Raw genomic sequence first — 19,764 nt, 5'->3', positions numbered from 1 at the left:
TTTGTCACACCAGCAGGAAAAGGCATCTCAGGAGCTGAGTTTTGGAGGGACTGAGAGGAGACAGATTGGCACAGAGGAAAGTACTAAGAGCAGAGATGGTCAGCAGTATGAGGCTTGCAGCAGTCAAGCCAACCACCACCTATGGATTCACATTAGCTACCAAGCTTCCTGAAGATTCAGAGGGTTTACCTTGTACAAGTACATGACAGGTAGTAATTGCAGCTAATAAGGCTTTCTGGAGTGCAGGTTAAAATATTTAAGATACTTAGCATTTCAATATGAAAAGATTTAAGAGTTGGCATCACACCAAATGGTAACCCACTTCTGCTTGAAAACATAAGATACTATTTTTTTTAAGACAATGTTTTCGTAGTCAAGATACCAAGTAGTTGCAATTAATGAGCTAGTTATATACATTTATAAAATGCAATATTGGCTTGATTTTAACAAAAATCACCTGTCTACTTTATTATGTCAAAATTAACTTGTACCAAATGCAAAATGCTGCTTTTTGTTTTAAAAGTTTACTTATTTTAGTTTCAAAAATATATTAAAACATACAGATTCAGAAAATAGTAAAAGTGTTCACTTACACTGCTAGTTCTCATCTTCAAATGATACACAAGCCAGTTATAATGGAATTCTGTCTCTTCCACGTTAACAGATTTAGGATGAATGTTAACTGTTCCATCTGTCTTGGTGCAAACTTTCACCCTTTATTAAAAAGAGATTTTTGATGAGTTAGAGGTAAATAGATATTTCACAGATTCTGAAAAGGTACATCAGTATTTTATCAAAAAATTGATAGTCTTTTCATCAAATTCTGCACTACATTGTTCTAAACTTCTAAAAATAAGTGACATTCAAAAACAGTTTTTACTTTTTCCCATAAAGCTGTACCTGGTTAAGAATGCATATTAGAGGTTAAGCTGTCCCTTGTTAGTGAAGTTAGAATATGGCACCCAGTTCTTTCAAACAGGGAAACATTCATGACATTTTCATCCTCTCTCAAAAAGGGAGCACTTATGAGTTTACTTAGAAAAGTGGGTGTACAATGCAAATTGCCAAAAATTTCTTGGAAAACATGCAAGTCACCTGCATATGTGAGCTCTCTCTATAATAGGTACTTGGGATTCAGAAAAAATGTAGGAATATAAAACAAAATATTATTTACAGCAATAATTAGCCCAGTAAACAAGAAAAAGGATACTTCACAGACAATCTATAGGAAATCTAATCCCCTTTCTGAAATCTAACTGAGCCCCCAAGGGAACAAGAGGAGGACAAACCAACTGTAATATGTACATTGCATATATTTTCTTCTTTCTGGAACTCATTATTGTAGAGTTCCAGAATTGAGTACACTTACTTCAGGGCAGCAATTCTCCAAATGTGGTTCATAAAGCCTTGCTTGCTACTGGCCCACAGAAGGGAGTGTTTTACAAAGTGGGCACTGGGGTGTTGGAAAGAGAGGCAGTCAATAGGAGAACCTCTTGTAAAGTGGTCTGTAGAACAAAACAACTGTTTTATGCAGCAGTAGAATCCTGCAACTGGGCCAGTGCTGCTTATTGACACTCACCCAGCTTAACCTGGTGGCAGAAATAGTGTTGCACCATCCTAGTGAATTGAATGAGGAAACTACAGAAAACGATCTTAGGACTGGTGTACCTTTAGTTTTGACTTTGAAAAATGGTAAGGTGGGTGACTCAGTTACTAAAGCTGATCTCCAGCACCTGATCAAGCAGACTAGGTTCAGTTCAGGTTGAGTGTCAACAAGAACTGAGTCTTCAAAGTGGAATGTTGGTCAAAGGTGCACTACCCATGCTATTAATATGACGAAAATGTAAATAGTAGGAAGTGGTACGCAAGTGGACTAGTGCTGCTGGGGTCTCTTTCTTTCCAACCACTAAAGAGGAAGGGAGAGGATGTAATGTCTCAAGTGTAATTGCAGAGAAAAAACTGATAGTGTGATTCTTTTGACAGTCATGCTGTTTCCATATTTGTGACATTACTTGTTTACGTAACATTGTCAGGTCATCATTTTAATGATGCATTTGCAGGTCTCCAACTGTAAATATTGCTGATTTAATTAACTCCGTAGCTCACATAAAATTAATCCACATCTATGATTAGTTACACAGAAGATTGCATTTAAGTACTTCAAAGATACTGGTTAACACCTAAAAACTAACTATGCAGCAAAGAATTTGAATACAAACATGAGATTAAAGCCTTACATTTTTCTCTTTTTGCTAAAGCTTTTACGGATCTTTGCAACTTTTGGATATAAACCAGCACAGATGACTGCTTTAAGTAACTTCTCATTATCTGTAGAAGACAACAAAGTAAATAATTCATTCTACAAACCATGAATTAGTCTATCAAATATCCTCTTTTCCCACTGTTTACCTGAGTTGGTATTAGATTTGGGATCTCGGGGGTTTTTGCTACTCACAAACCCAGCCGCAAGGAGATGTTCAGCAAACTGTCCTTTCATGTTAAGCAGCATCTATGGTACAATATCAGGGTACAACATAACTCTTCTTGGAGAATGATGTTCTGTCAAACAATTTTTTCCCCCACAAGTAAACATTTTCTGCCACACCACACTACTAAGACGATTACCTGAAGTGTATTTGAAGAGAGAAAATACTCCCAGCAATAGTCCTTTTCACTTCTGAAACCACGTCGCCGGACCTCTTCCCAGCCCTGAAAATAGAAACTACTTTCAACTACAGTTCAAAGCAGCACATATTTACTAATATCTATATGTAAAAAAGAGAAAAGGGCAAAAAAGTATAGCTATACTTTTCCCTAAGGGATCAGAAGTGCACCCTTTAATGTTTGATTTTCATGTAATGCAAATAATCTGCCAGGTGAAGGTAATAGATAGTATATAGAAAAAGTAAAATGACATTTTGATTCATTTTTTGTGTTATCAGTCTAGTTGCACATTGTATATTTATTCGTTAAAAATTAGGACTGAGCTCTAACCTTTGCAGTTAGAACTCCACTCACTGCGAACAACAGTTCTTGATGATAATAGCAGTAGCCTGGAGCTAATAGTGCAGCAGGACTTTTAGGCCAAGTATTTCCTTAGTTCTCATTGAGACATGGGAAAAACTAAAGAAAGAATCTCCCCAAGGCTGGTGCAGTCAGTCCTGGCCCCTCCAAGAGAAAAATTATGGACTTCACTGATTTTTAAGGGAGGATGAGTGGAAGTGACTAAAACTAAAAAGAAAAGGTTTGATATCTATATATTCAATACAAAGCATTTTATATTTAACAGATATTTAGACATCTGCAACATATCTATGAAGTTACCCTTTCTCCCCACCTCTCCCTAATGCTACCAACAGGGAATTAGGTTATTAGAACTACTACTATCTCAGAAACAAGGTTCTTAAAGACAAGCAGGGCAAACACTTTTGCGTGAAGAGCCCCATATACAAATGCTTTGCGAGTGCGTGGGGATGAGATTTGATTTTGAATCTAGTATTTTGTTTCAAGAGTTCTTCAGCTAAACTGAAAGCACAACTTCAAAGGCTAAGTCAACTGAACATTTAATTAAAACAGACTTACCGCAAAAGCATTCACAATAGTTAGATGGTCACTTTTAGTATTCTTTGATAATTCTTTTCTTCTTGCATCTGCTACTTTCTCTTTGCCCTTTAAAGAAAAAAGAAATTAGAGCATACCACACATCCAGGACTCTGGCATGCTATTATTCTCCCAATTTTTTTTTTTTTTTTTTTTTTTTTTAAAGGGAGGACAATCGTAGCAGTACTCTATGCAGCAAATTAAGAGACCTCCAATAGCCAACAGCAGCACTATTGTGACAGATTGGTGGGCCATGCTTATGGAAAACTTAAATTTAGATTGAAGTTTTTACGCTGAAGTATTTATGCTGCCTCTTACTAATATCCTACCAAGTTTTAAAATGTAAAGAATTTGTTCACTTTATTTGCAATTCTCTTTTTAGATACTTTACCAGTGGAATCACAAAGGGGTCCTTGAAGCTGAGGCTGGCTGCAATTGTGAGTACTGGATCTAAGCAACAGAATAAAGCTCCAAAAAGGATCATTTTTCCAATATGTGGCTCAACTGGCAATCGTGCCAAGTGGACACCTAATGGAGTCAGTTCTTCTTGTCTATCCAAAGCATTCTGTTAGAAAAATAAACACACACTTTTTGAATTTGGGGACAGAAGAAGAATTTTTTGAAAACAGGCAATGTGCCTAGTGGGGGGGGGGGTGGGGCAATTTGCCCCTGCCTGGGGCTGGCCCGGGTCGTGTTCCCTTGGCCCATGAGAGGCTGTGAGAGGAGCAGGAGGCATGTGCGGGGGGGGGGGGGGGGGGGACGGGATATGACAGCTGAAAAAGCAATCAAACTTGAATTTTATTCAGTTTAAATTTATGTATTACTCACTCAATACCAAACATGGAGCACTAGAATGTCTTTAAGAAGGCTACTTTAACAACAATCAGCCTTTTATTTAGGCTTTAAAAAAATTATTGGTGTTAGTAAAAGCTTATTGGACAAAGTACTTCTTGAATATGTTGAAGGAACTACCCTAGATGGAAAAGAGTCAATAGATTTGAAGACACTTTACAGAGCTCTTTTCTCAGTGCACTCTTTTTTTTTTTTTTTTTTTACACTCCATGTTACCATTCCCACATCTTTTGCCCTTTCTGTTCACCCCCACTTTTTGCTTCTAACATTCTCTTCCCACGCCCCTACCAACTATGCTGCCGAGTTTTTCCTTCTACTTAAACTTGTTCAGAATCCCTCCAACCTGTGAGAGTAAGAGTTGTGGATCCTTCCCAGTGCTGCTGCCCTGCAACCAAATAGGCTGCTTCAATTGATATACAGGTAGCAAAAAGTATCAACTGAAAAATTACCAGCACAAGTGTGTCACTAAACCCCATCACATGAAAAGCAAAGCTACACTTGACAACTGATAGAAAAAAGTCACTTTCAAGTGTCAATCTTACTTTGTTTATTGGCCTCAGTCCCCACTTATGCCTGTTATCCCATTACCATTCAAGTGGCTGTTCACAATTAGATTCTTCTGCCCAATTACTTCTATTTTCCATGGAAAAATCTCAAACACTTCATTGATCTGGCTAGTCTGGGAAGTCTTAGCTAGACAGAGTCATAAGCAGATGGCACAGTTTTCAAGCAGCAGAGATAAGGGAATTAAAGCTCAGCTGGGAAGCCTCAAGAAATGGGTGCATAAATGTGAATAATTTAGAAAGTAAAGATCCTGAAGAGTGACTTTAATCTGGCCCAGAAAACATTTTCAATATTTAAAATAAAATTAAAATTATTTCCCCTTTGTTCCTCAGTTACACAGCACCTTGGAAGGCAGGACACTGGTTAGTACCAGTCACTGCATACCTCTTAAGGCATAAGAGAAAATATAGTGCCTCCAGTGCAGTAAAGTACAGTTTGGATGCACAGAGAGCCACTAGAAGCTGAGTGGCTCCAATAACCAAAATGCATATAATCAGCAATGTTTAAATTATCTTATAATAAGGTAACTCAGCAACATTACTCAATACTGATCTTAGAGTGACTTCTGTAGTTCGATAAGTCAACACACTGAACCTGAACTTAATATACTCTAGCATATGTTTAAGTATTAGTTTACCAGTTCCATTAGATGATTTATGGACAACATCACAGCTTCACGAGATGGTGGATCCATTAGCCTACTCAGAAAATAAGCAATTCCACCAAGCCTTAGAATCTGAAATAAAAGAGACGCAAGTTCTGACATATGATTCTGGAGTTATGTGTTACCATTAATTCAGTATACATTTGCAGACCTCTGAGAAACTACTGCCTAATTTGCATAATTACTAATACATCAGAACTTTTAAAGTTTGAATTTCACTAGGTTAGTACTCAGATTTATCAAGTGTTCCTTTATTTTCCTACAATCAGTTAAATTCTGATAAAAATGAAAAGGTATTATTGTAGTCACAAGTTTTGTTTAGGGATCCACTCCTCATGTGAGGTACATGTCCAGCACTTGTGTTAACAATTGTTACAAGTCACGAACTTCATCGTTTTTGCTTAAAATTATCTCCATGACTTCACATTTGAGGATGTGTGAGTGATAGCAAATAGTTCAGTCAATTTCCCTGAGAATTGCCATGTCAAAACTACTACAGAAACAACAAACAATAAAAGTAATGACACAAAACGGCAAGCCAGTGAACTTAGTCAGTTTTAATTGTTTTTAGTAAGTTACGTGACACCCATCTTTAAAGTGCCATATCTTATGACCTGTAGGTGAACATGAAGAAAAAAAAAATTCTCTGGCTTGTGGGCATATGAGTTCAGGGAAACAGCATAATTCAGATTTACTTTAATAGAGTTTGTCTTTTATTTAATATTAAACCAGGTATTTAGGAGACTTTAGTACAAATATACTTAAAAGTGTGTTCTGTCAAATAGTCTGTTGAAACAGTGGTAATCTGTTACATCAAGTTATGCTTAGGAACAACCTTAGGCTCAGAGTAAGTTTTTGAGCATAGTATGTAATGCCAAACCCTTCACTCTTATCAACATGGAAAGTTTATAATATATTAAAAACTAACCCATATCAGATAATTACCTTGATTTGTAAACAAAGTTCTTCCAAAGGTGTCCTTAGGATTTCCGGTAATTGATAATCATCCAGTAGGCTGGCACGGAGACCATTATATAGATGATAACAGTGACCTGGCTGGACTCTAATATTCAAAATGCGTAAGAAATATTTGTCATCTTTCAACAATACTTACAACTACATTGACAGCTTCTCCCAAACACTCAAAAATAGTATATTCCCCGAAAATCAAATATTTCCAAAATTCATAGTATATCCCCAAAAACTTCAAGACATTAAAATAAAGGTATACAAGTTAAAAGGTGTGTTCAAAAAAAGCAATTTCAGAGTTTTGAAATACAATGAAAAGCCAGTAAGGCAGAAAGATACAGGAGGAATGTTTCAGACAGTAGGAGCACTAGAGAACTACAAAGCAACAGCAGCAACATTTAATGAAGGAGCAGTGAAAAGGCTGGAGGAGCGGGAGCAGAGACATGGTCTATGAGCTAGACAACAAGTGCTCCATGTGTTTGACAAGGAAAGCAGTTTTTAAGTTTACAGACAAATTTTTGCTTCAATATTCTTCCAAGGTGTAAAGATGAAGAGGTAACGTAAGACTACTAACACTATGGAGTTTAAAAAATTCAGCACTACTACTAGAAATATTCAAAAGCCAATCAAATTAAATAAGAACTCATTCCCAGAACTATGCAAAAGTCATTCCATCAGTAACAGAATGAGAGTGTCATACTGGCTTATGCTTTATAATGGAAAGTGAAAAACAGAATAGAAAGCACTTGAAAGTGTCTTAAGATACAGTACTGTAATTTATTAGACATTAAAAGTTCTCAACTTCCAATGTGAACAAATTTGTTTCCCTTTTTAAGTTTATTGCCACAGAAATTTTCTAATATCAATAGTCATTTTTCTTACCTTCCTGCTCGACCTTTCCTTTGTTTGGCATTAGCTTTACTAACCCACTCTGCTGCCATTGTGCTAATGTTGTTCTGCGTATCAAAGTGAGTTTCTTTTATTTTTCCTCCATCTATAACGTATACCACATCATCGATGGTAATGCTGTCAAAAATAAGTGTTTTTTTTAATCTTTACAGTATGCACAGAAAAGTTAGTCTACAGAGTGCAGAATACACTTTACTTGCAATATTAGATGATGCATTATATTTACAAACTTCATTGGTGTAATTTTAAAGTGCTCTGCAAATACAACAAATGAAACCTACTTGCTGCACGTCAAAAAAGAGAGAGGGACAACGCTGCACACAATTTAAAAACATTCATTTCACATTTCTCTGACGCACACAAGCAAGTATAATATTGTGATAATACTTGGTATCACTCACTAGTAGATGTCATATTACCATAGAATCATTCTAAAAGGGGAAGATAAGTGGAAGATGTGTGTTTTTTTAAAAACACATTTCATATACCAAAAACAGTAAGTTTAATTCTCCAAAACCATGCCATATGCTAAAAGAATTTCTAAAGCTTTGTCGATTTCAGTTCATGGCACTTACATGAGCCCCTGTAGATGATCTCCATGCTTCAGCAGGACTCATAGTTGGAACTATCTGGCATAGTTTACATTACATGTTATAAGAAAGCATGGAAGATTTACAGAAGGGAGCTCGACTTTTAGTAACTATAGAAGGCAATGGACAGAACTTTAGAAAATGTAAGCATGGTAAAAAAGGAGCCAATGTACATTAGCTTAATTTATATGAAAAGTCTGACCAATACTTAAAAAGCATCTAGGTGATGGCATTATGGAAGCTCATGTTTATTGTCTTAACTTCTATATTTTCTCAGTTTACAAGTGAAAAAGTGGTTTAACTCTCAGCTCTGCAAACTCAACATGGGTTCTTACAGTCAATTGTATATTTTCTTAATCATGAACTATCAATGTTCTGCAGTGGAATGTAGTCGACAGTCATGTTGATAAGCAATGCAAAAAAGACCCTAACCAGGCTCTGCAGTGGTAACAGGATTTAAACATAGGGGTAAAAAGCTTGTCAGGAATAGTAAGTAGCTCAGATTAATACAACAGATCTGTTCACTGAGTCATGTTATGACCATTCCACAGACCAATCAGCTTCCAATAAAAAGGTCTGAAGATTTCATCAATCTAGTTTAGTATACTTATAAAGAAAAATTCCTGATTCACTGCACCACCTATTTATGAATAGCCAAATGCATTTCACTAGAAATATTTAACAGTTTTCACTTTTGCTTTAATGTTATGATTTTGCATTTATTTTGCAAGAATTGTGTTATTTGACAAATGTGGCTACCTACATAGAAACAAAAATATGTTTTACCTAGTCTCTGCAATGTTGGTAGCAATTACAATTTTCCGTACTCCAGGAGGGGTCTTTTTAAAAACCTGAAAAGATACATAATTAACAGAAGAAAACAGACTATTTATCAAAACCAAACAAAGCACAAAATCATTTTGAGTGTTTTACAGGTCTGAACAGTTACACTTGCCCTCATATCTGTTTTGTATGCGCTAAATAATGCCATAATCAACACCGTGTTCGAAGGTACCTGCAGCAGTGCTATCTAGATAGATAAGCACTATAAAAATACAAATGGACTATTTACTACAAGCCGAAGAGAAATTTAACATTCGCTTAGCTTTATTTCAAATTATGCATAGGTTATAGTTGAAAAAAAACAAAACAAAACCAATTTTATCTGCAAAATCTGTGTTTAGAAGATTTCACTTAGAATAAGAGACATTTATTATAATTTACTGATGTTTACTATAGTTTAACGCACAATAAAAGTTAAGAATATTGTAAGTAATGAAACATACCTGTGTCTGGTTAACAGTAGGCATCAGTGAATGCAGAGGTATAATAATGAACCTATCTGAAAGTTAAAACAGTAAACAATGGTATGTTATGGAAAATTCAATGCTGTACAGCAATAAATCAATCATCCGGACACAAAGGCATATGTAAATCTACTGTTTCTCATTCCTAGTCACCTTTCTTTCAAACTGGCATCAATGTACTTTCCAGTACTTTGGAAACACATCATCATTATACCCAACACTTCTTTTGACCACACTACATCAAGCTAAACAGCATTAGTCTAAATTTTCACTGGAGAAAGGAAAAGAAAAAAACTTACTAAATACAGAATTATGTCTCTGTCTGAACAGGTCATATCTGTGTTAGGTTGTTCAGGATATGAGCATCCACAAATAAAGTAAAAAAAACCCACACACGCCTGCGCCGAACAGTAGCATGTTAAAATAATGTTTAGCTAAAATAATGCTGAGGTTTTTGACAAGCATAGCTACATGGCAATCACGCAGTGTCTCCTGATAAAGAATTCATTTCTCTATGAACAGTTTTCCATTTTGGATCTAGTACAACAGTGGTTTGAGCACTGGCCTGTGAGTTCAATCCTTGAGGGAACATTTAGGGATCTGGGGCAAAAAATAAAATATAATCTATCTGGGAATTGGTCCTGCTTTGAGCAGAGGGTTGGACTAGATGACCTCCTGAGGTCCCTGCCAACCCTGATATTCTATGAAGTCAGATTCATGTATCATCAATTCAAGAAACATGTTGATTCAAATGACCACTCAGTTATTGTGAATGGACTCTAAGATTCTGAAAACAGGAGGGGTAAGCCTGTTCTATATGCACTACATTAAGGGCAGCAGCCTTAAAAATTCTGCTCAAGTGTTAACCTTGAACAAAGGATCAAGGGCAATAAGTGTGTTCTCACCCAATATGGTGAAATTTAAACAGAAAAACATACAGAGCATTCTTTTGAGATACAGATGTAACACTTTCATTTTAAGATCTTTTTCTTAGTGCTGCAGGCTTTTGCAACTGTGACAAAACCTGTGTGTTAGACCTTTGTGTTAGACCATTTGATTTGGGGATTAAAAAAGTCATACGAAATACTGCAGTTTAATTTAACTGATATGTTATGGAAAAATTACCAGTTTCCATGGAGTTTTTAGAAGTTAGCACGCATTTCTAATGAGCTGAATTATGTGATCAGTTGCATCTTCAATCCATATTCTATCACATAATTTGTTCAGGTTCCACATTAACATATAAGCAATACTACCGCGAACATAAGTGGCTTCTGCTGGCAATGCAGTACTGGCTGGTTAATGACAGATGAAATGCTTAGTAGAAAGCTGACTGATTGTCAGCATTGACTATACGAGCCTATGGACTTCTGGTTAGTCAACAGCAAAGTCATCAGCAAAAAAAAGAGAAAGGCAGGAGTCAGCCATAGGAAAATATTTTAAACTATTGTCTTTGGTTTAATTCTAAAAATTACAGTATCTGTTTATTGTGGCCCTCTAAGCATATCTGTGCTGTAACATCTGTATCTTTAGGGTAATTTTAAGATTTTGAATAAAAAGGGAACTGGTAAGATCTGTGGAACAGAACTTGCTGTATTATATTTGGGAATGGTTAGCACAACTTGGGAGATTCTAAATATGCAAAAACCAAAAAATCATTTAGCATCAATTCTGCAGATACCTGATGGAAAGCATTTGCAATATACCAAGAGTGGTGTTTAAGAGATCATCTATCTTTACTGTTTTATCTGTACCTAGTATCAAATGTGGCAACAATTTGTTGCTGTGGAAATTACCATCTTTGGTATTATCACTTAAGGTAGGAATAAGCAGCAGGAACAGATATACTCCATGTTTGTGTTTTTATACAATGGTAGTTTGTACGCTTATACTCTCGTAATAACTTACAAGTCCAGAAGTTAATTCTTTATATATAGGCATGGCTAAATTCAATTTAATTTTTTTTTTTAAATTTCAATGGATAATATCAATGTTTTAAAGTGTATTTTCAATATCTAGAAATTTGAAGTTTTCACAGATGCAGGAATTATTCGGGGGAAAACAACAGGGGTTCAGACAATAATTTAGTGAGAGTAGACAACGAAATTCAAAAAAGTTAAAGCTTTATAACTATTAAAAATCAAATTGTCAACATCACATCAAATTATACAAATTAAATATCCTTAAATCAAAACTCTAATAAGTCCTCAAGCAGCATTTTTCTTACTTTGCCTATCAGTAAATTTCATTTGTCATCGATGAAAATATTTTTTGGTTGGTTTGTGGCTGTACTGTGAAATCGATGTTTATAGATAAAGCATAGCTAAAATCTAATCCTTCTAAGCCTATTAATATACCAGTCCCCTTCAATACTTAGGCTATGTCTACACTGCAATTAAAAAACCATGGCTGGCCCATGCTGACTGGCTTGTGTCTGCTGACTCGGGCTAAGAGCTGTTTAATCGCAGTATAGACGTTCCAGCTTGGGCTGGAGTCCGCGCTCTGGAACACTCATCTCACAGGGTCCTAGAGCTTGGAGTCTGTGAGACGGGAAGGTCCCAGAGCCCAGGCTCCAGTCTGAACATCTATACTGCAATTAAATAGCCCCTTAGCCCAAGTCAGCTGACACAAGCCAGCCACAGGTTTTTAATTGCAGTATAAACATACTGTTAGTTCCCTTCAACAATTCATCTTGTATCATAGGCAAAAGAACGATTTGAAGAAGCAACACTTCCCCAAACCATCGGTATCTAAAGTACGGGGCAAAGAGTTCAGTGGCAGGAAGGAATAAAGGCATCACTGGGGACAGGAATATAACAAAGCTTCCTAGAAGAAACAAGTTGTAAAGGAGTTGTCAACAGCAAAAGGGAAGGAAGAAAGGAAAGTTCATATTTGGATATAGATGGACCATCCAGGAGAGTTGTATATGAGAATGGACAGAAGGAGGAAGATGTGGGTTTTAGAGTCATCAACATGGAGATGGAAACTCAAAACATGGGAATAAATGTCACCAGGAAGATCTTTGGATGAACGACGATACATAACTGAAAAGATATCGCATATATAATGATGAGCACGGAGAGGAGGGAGCTAGGAAAATAACAGAGGGATGCCAACCACGGTGGGGGAAGCTGATGAACCAGAGAAGTTGCTAAGGAAATGGTCACTAAGAAAGAACAAAATGCTATTATTATAATTAGTTTTTACCTGACTTAAACATGACTTGTGACATCAAGAGGTCATGTAAAGTGCTAATATTGTCCCAGCCTGGGAGAAACACCAGTATTGCACCATCCTATATACGAATGGAAAAAAAGATTAAATTACACACTAAATACTCAACATTTGTATATTTGTGTAAATATCTTGGACAGATGACATTGAACTTGAGACACTACTGAATCAAATAGTACACAAAATTTTATGAGCTTGCTTTTAAACAGGAGTGACTGTATAAATTTCATCTGGATTTTAAAAAGATTCCAATGAAAATTTGTTTTAAGACAAACGAACATCCTTCTGAACTGTTTGCAATCCGAAATATTGTAGCTCTGGACTAGTTTGAGAAACTGACAGTGCAACTAAATAAGAGAACAATAAACAGGGCTATTTTAAATTTTCCAAACAAAAGAATGCAAAGCAAACAGCACAAACAGCAAAAGTTCTCTCTCTCAGGTTTTAATTATCTAATGAGTTATTTGTAATATATGAAATCTGATATTTATTAAAAAAATTCTGATACCTTATTTTAAAGGGATTGTCAGGTAACAGTCAACAATGTTTTGTTTGTCCAAAGAAGGCAGAATTATTCCATGGTTCACTTATTTCTTCCTATAATTAACTCATATGGCAGTGCTTGATATTTGTTACACTGTCTGAAGTGTAGAACCTTTTTGACAATGTATAAGTAATTGAAGTATCTTTTTCTCAGAATTTCATTAGGAATTTTAATCACTAACGTATGCCTGCATATTCCATGACATACTTTCTCAAATAAAAACCAGTAGAATGAAACTTGAATTCTAAATAAGATTAATTTAAAAAGAAAACAATTACCACCACATTCGATCAGACTAAATGGCAATCTAGTTTGGTATCCTGCCTCTAGCAGCAGCAAAAGCATGATGCTGCAGAGGTAAGCAATAGTAAGAATTTAAGTCCATTAATTTTTAAGCAAACAAAACATAACTGATTTGTTAGATGTGAAATTAGGCACATGCAGAGATGTAATGGGCTAATGTAAATCCAGGGTTAAGTAAAAAAAATACAAAATGCTGTATTAAAATATTAATACTAAGTTTATAGTTTACAAGTTAACAATCTTAAAACAAGCCAGGACAAGAGCCTCCTAGTTGTGTATGTAGTAAACATCTGAACTAATATGATACCATTAAGTTATAATAATTCACAGGTTTCACTGCATCAACACTTTTTAATATATCTGTTTACCCAGCTGAAATAATTTAAAGTCTATTTGCCCAGTACATGATACTGTAAAGAAGTAAATTACAACTCAAAATAGTACAGTTAATTTTTCTACCCATTTGTCAACAAAGAGCAAGAAGGTGAAAGGCTGGTGATTTTCTTTTATGTTCATGAAGTTTCCAGGCAGTGTTTTTAAAGTGCTTTTTGCATAATTAAATTCTTCACTACATTCTTTGATTACTACATTACTGATGTTGATTTTGACAGACTAAATAACAACAATGAATTTAAAGATACCAACTGGCAACAAATTCGTTTAAATTTTATGCTGCCTTCCATCAAAAGACTGAAAAACTTCACAAATCAGTCTTAGTATCCAATTAAACTATTACTCCCACTTAACAGATGAGAAAAATCAAGTTGTGTCAGAACTAGTAGGAGAGCTTCAGACATCTAACTGTGCTTTATTCACTAAACAACGCCCCCTGTCTAGGTAATAAGGGCTACGTAATATGGCTCAGTAGTTATCACTAAGAGAAGCATAAATTTTTAGGGTAAGATTTTCAAAGGTGCTATGAAGATTTAAATGCAAACGCTTGTCAATGGCCCCTATTCAAAGGCACTTAGCCACATGCTTACTTTAAACACACGCTTAAATCTTATTGACTTCAACAAGGCATGTGCTTAAGTGCATTCCTGAATCAGGGTCTTAAATGAAAATTATGCACCTAAAGCCTACAGGTGGTTTTGAAAATCTCAGCCTCAATGTAGTGATGTAACCCAAAATAATTTCCAATATGTTTTGACATTTTTAGTGACTACTGACCACAGTGCGGAATTTCCTGAAGTATGGTGTCATGTTCTAACATTGTATCCTTTTCCCATGGCTATTAAAATAGATCACACCTAACATTTCTATTGTAACACTACTATAAGCAGAGAAGAATCTTAACTTAAATATTTTATTTGAGTGAGTGATTTTGTAAAGAATATAAATCCAATGGGAACATGAACAAGCCCATATAAGGCTTGTTCTTTAGATATGTAGCTCCTAGTGGGTGGAAGAACAGTGTGCTATGCTATATGACCTGAGAACATTTATAGGATTGATTGATAGTGGCAGATTTTTGGTTTCAGCATAATAATTCAAATCTATAATTACAAACAAGCTTTGTGAAAACTGTTATCATGAGTCAAGTGATTTAGCTAGAAAGAAAATTAACTTATTTAACTAAGTTATGCAAATCATATAGAAACTCACCTCCTCCTCTAGGACAATATGTCTGATAAGTGCAGCTATAAGGTCAAGATCAATCTTGTCATCATCCATCATTTCTAACGCATCTATAGTACCTGCTGAATACCTATAGATAATGTGTGTACATAATGACAAGTCTAAGAAAAAAAAACACCCATCCACTCATTTCAAGTGTTTCTACTACAAGGCTATTGCAATTTGACAGCAAAGAAAATGCAATATTCTTGTACGATATAGTTCTCTTTTGTTTACACGCTAGACTTGCATAGATCTCTACCACATTTTCCCTACATTTAGAGTCTGGAATAATGTGAGAGCTTTAAGACAATGATACATTGCTCTAAATTTGAGACAGTTAAGTCACACTATGACATACATCAAATTAGTGCAAAGTAAGGACTACGTAACATTTAGCCCAAGTACTTAACACATACAAAATGTTTTGAGTTCCATAGGCAAGGTGAAGTGTCAAGTTTCTGAATATAACAACATGTCCAAATTACGCTAAATTAATTATTTAGTCTAACAAAAAGTTGCTGCAGCCGAATATTTCATGCTTCACCATTCAAACTAATTAACTGCCTCAGGGACTTAACTCTGCAAGCCAGCAGTTATCCAATCAGTGAAGACCTTGGAATGCATTATAAATGTGTCATCATTAAAAATCACCAAAGTTCCAGCAAAGAGGGGAAGGAAGAGAAGCCCGAGAGGAGAAAGTGATGAACTTTGAAAAAGACAGGGATGAGAAGTGAAGTAATGTGTCTCTGTGGTGGGCAACAGTATCCTTGTACGATATAGACAACTTTTTTTTTTAATAATTTATCCAGTGCTTGAATTCTGTGAAGCTCTGAAGAGTGGGGCAAAAAAGGTGTTTACTGAGTTCCTGAAAGGGAAATCATCCTTCCTTATCCCCGTCATAACCCTTATTGAAGGCAAACACGTGAGATATGAAGGGGTTAAGATAACTTTTGCTCCCCAATCACCCTATTTCCCTTCCCCCTCCTGCAAAAAACTACTCCTCAAAAGCCTGTGGGTAAGAAGGCTTAACTGCCTGGGATATTAATGCTGCTACAATTTGTTTCTCACCATAGCTGACCAATGCATTTTTCTCAAACAAAATCTCCCACAGAGGGACATGTTTTCAAAAAGAGGTCCACTTGCAAAACTTGTAAATGGAATTTAGGCTTCCAAGTGGTAATTTGTCGGTAGAATCTTTGTAGTTGTGTGTTCAAGTGTAGGCAAACAATTGAGCCACATATCTATAATTCAGTTTTGGAGTATGGCCTCAGAATGGACTAAATGGTTAGTGAGGTAGGGAAGAGAGAAAGATGTAATTCATGCAGTCCTGGGAGAAGGGCTGGCTGAGTTGTTCATTCATAAAAAAGGGACTTCTAGGATGGATTATCTCATGTCTCTTGAAATAACCACTGTAATGTTCACGAGAGCAAAGCAGTGTAAGCAACCAAAGGGAAAGGACTGAAAAACCAAAGAATGTCAGTTAAAATGGTAAGTATAACAAAGGTTTGGATTAAAAATAACATAAGCCAATCTATTTGTTTAAAGGGTTATAACAGAATAGTCTGAAGAAAAGGATGTCAAAAATATTTTTTAAGAAGTTGCGGAATGTTTACTCTTCTGTTTTGTTGATTATGAGGCCAGACTACTAGCAGTATCTACTACAAAGGGAAAGATAGCACAAGTAGGGAAGCCACCAGGGAATGAGTTAGGAATCAGAGTATAAGCAGCCTGACAGTTTGATGAATAGAAAGAATTGTGGACTATACATGTGCATGCCAATAGTAAACGGTTGATTGTGACTTCTTCCCCTATGTCAGGCTTGGCGTCTACAACTTTTAGTTTAACCGAGCATGTGTGATACTGTGCTACTATGTTGATTCATGTATGACACACTTAGCATTGAACTGCACTACTCACAATGTTATAGCCATCTCTATGTAACTGGTAATTAATTGTGTTATAAAAACTAATTAATTGCATAGTGTAATCTTATATTTCTCAGCTGTAGAAGTACATAGATAATTGGTAATACCCAACAGCACAGAAGTGAACAAATAAGACCTACCTTCCTCGCAGCTGCCTTAGATAATCTGGCCATCGCTCTCTATAGATTTCTTCTTTCTCCTCCTTTTCTGGTCTGCTTATCTGTCCTTGCATAAAGCCCTTCTTCCGTCGTGGTCTGTAATCTGTATCTTCTGGAGTATATCTAAAAGTACATAATTATTACGGTCATTTAATATTTTATTTTAATTTAAAAAAAAAACTTTTTAAAGGCTAACAAATACATTGGTGATTCAACCCACTGACAATAACGTGCAAGATTTTAGTTGTAGCTTGTAATATTATGCTTTAAAGAAAAAAAACTGAAGAAGCCTTATCTACAAAAAGTGGGCGCCATTTCTACAAATCATAAAAATAAGCAGAACAAGAATTTAGCCCAATCCAGCTACCTGAAGATGCAAAGATAATCAAGCATTTTAATGTGAATAACTGACCTAGTTCGGGAGGGGAGAAAAAAAAAAAACAAAGGACTTCAGGTTGAGACTTTTTTTTAAATTTTATTTTGACTACTGATAGCATCTTGCTAAAAATATGATGTCATTTATGAAAACACAGAAAAAGCTACTGAATTTTCCCATGGTCAACAATGCTTTTTTTAAACAAGATGTCTGCCATCAGTTCAGAAATGTCAGTTATCATTTGAAACAAAACTGAAATAAATATTGGTATGTTCATGGTGAGATGTGATTTGCTACTGTGGAAAATCCAGACTGCCATGCTGAGCAAAGTGAACATCATTCTATGTATGTGCCTAGTAGCATCCAATACAGTTATGTGGATCTTTACTTTCAGAAATAGACTGACCTTAACTTTTCAATTACATCTTCCAAAAGATATTCCACAACAGGGAAAGTGAATCCAGGTATATGGATCATGGGACAATCGTCTATTGAGGAAGAGTGAAACTTATTAATGCTTAGAAAACAAAATATACTTAATACTGTAACACTAGTCTATATCAAAAATAGAAAAAAAAAATGTCAAACAGTTCCTTTCGACCTAACTGCATACCTATTAAGTGTACATGAAAATCAAACTTAATGTTTGTGAAAAGTATCAAGTTAACACCCACAAAAAGTCACTAAACAGACCACCACAGGCAACAGCAATGCATGTTTCATTATATTCCAGCCAATGTAACTGAAACCCAAGGCAGATGAACCACTTGTAGACTGGCTGGCATACCGTAAGAAGATTTGCACTGCCAATCCACTCACTCATGGCCTCTAAGGGTGCTAAATGAGAGTTTTAAAAATTAAAGACAATGCCATCCTCTGTTTGGCAACTTATAGTGTGTATTAACCTCTATTCTTCTGAAAGACATTTCATGGAGGAAAACAAAAGCAGCAACATATAACCATGATGGGATAAATCAAGGAACATTGCACTGCACCCTACTTTGAGACCTCTTAACAGGTGACAGCTACGGCTAACACTGAAATAATCATTTTTAAGTCAAACTCACATTTTTTTTTTAAAAAACTGCATTATTAAACAGTACAAGTCCAAAATATATATATAGCAAATATTAAGTACGTTACATATCTAATCAATATTACGATACAAGCATCTCACCCACCAAAATATTCTGAAAATTTCTCAGCATTCAAAGTAGCACTCATCAGTATTACTTTCAGATCTGGTCGAACATTTAGAAGATCTTTAATAATAGTCATTAAGACATCTGATTGAAGATTTCTTTCATGGATTTCATCAAGAACAACATGACTAACACTGGACAATTGCCTAAAATAAAAGAATGCAAAGTTGATAACATTTATATTTAGCAGAAGCAAGGCATTAAAACAGAAACAAAAAAAAAAGAGACAAGTGCTAAAGGATGGAAACAAAACACAGAACCATTAAAAAGCTAGCTCACTAAAACTCTGATATTTATATGTAAAAAGAAACTAGTGAATACAACTACTTACTTGTCTGATTGGAGCCACTGTAGGACGATTCCTGTTGTACAGTACAGAATGGAACCTTGTTTCCTTGGTAACCGACTGAAAAGAGATGCATTAAGAATTCTTGAATTCTCTTTTCTAATATTTTACAAAGTACTTTAAAAGCTCCAAAGCAGAATGCACTTTAAAGTGTCTATAATGACAAGCTACATCACTCAACTCATTCTTTAGGCCTGCTCATTTAGAACTAAATTAGTGCAAGAGGGGATTAAGTCAGGGGTAGGCCATTCGTATAAATCTTTTGCCTATGATGAGGAATGGATCATTTGCAATCTGACAGTACCAGGCTTTACAGCCATTATTTGTCACCGTTTCAGGATTAGCTTTTCTCTACTCATCCCAAATTGTTGTTAGACTAAAAACAAGGCAAAATATTGTTCTCTGTTAAACAGCATTTATACTTGAGAATATAATTTAGCTCCATGAATAATTTTACATCCTGAATAAAAACACTTGTGCACAAAAACAACACTGGAATATCAGATTACAACTAGGGCCATATTCTCTATTTTTAGCTTCTTAGATCAGTTTTTCATTTAAGGATTATTCCAGATACATCAGTACCTACACTAAAGCCCTA

At 35.5% G+C, this 19,764-nt stretch overlaps 1 protein-coding gene across 1 annotated transcript in view; it reads right to left on the bottom strand.

The window, feature by feature from the left end:
- DHX36 (DEAH-box helicase 36) overlaps positions 1-19,764 on the bottom strand; it is a 39,155-nt gene that overhangs the window by 8,156 nt on the left and 11,235 nt on the right. The window contains exons 7-23 of the mRNA XM_032787400.2: positions 19,149-19,223; positions 18,797-18,963; positions 18,022-18,103; positions 17,222-17,362; positions 15,142-15,244; positions 12,663-12,750; positions 9,435-9,490; positions 8,935-8,999; positions 7,532-7,675; positions 6,626-6,743; positions 5,654-5,752; positions 3,992-4,165; positions 3,583-3,669; positions 2,626-2,709; positions 2,410-2,509; positions 2,238-2,328; positions 594-714 (exon numbers count right to left, since the gene is read on the bottom strand). Coding sequence (XP_032643291.1) covers positions 594-714; positions 2,238-2,328; positions 2,410-2,509; positions 2,626-2,709; positions 3,583-3,669; positions 3,992-4,165; positions 5,654-5,752; positions 6,626-6,743; positions 7,532-7,675; positions 8,935-8,999; positions 9,435-9,490; positions 12,663-12,750; positions 15,142-15,244; positions 17,222-17,362; positions 18,022-18,103; positions 18,797-18,963; positions 19,149-19,223 — 1,795 coding nt within the window. The remainder of the gene's footprint in view (positions 1-593; positions 715-2,237; positions 2,329-2,409; positions 2,510-2,625; positions 2,710-3,582; positions 3,670-3,991; positions 4,166-5,653; positions 5,753-6,625; positions 6,744-7,531; positions 7,676-8,934; positions 9,000-9,434; positions 9,491-12,662; positions 12,751-15,141; positions 15,245-17,221; positions 17,363-18,021; positions 18,104-18,796; positions 18,964-19,148; positions 19,224-19,764) is intronic.

The sequence above is a fragment of the Chelonoidis abingdonii genome, chromosome 8 (genome assembly GCF_003597395.2).
Source record: "Chelonoidis abingdonii isolate Lonesome George chromosome 8, CheloAbing_2.0, whole genome shotgun sequence".
NCBI lineage: Eukaryota > Metazoa > Chordata > Testudines > Testudinidae > Chelonoidis > Chelonoidis abingdonii.
Note: the sequence above shows the minus strand (reverse complement) of the source record. Positions and strands in the feature narration are given on the sequence as shown.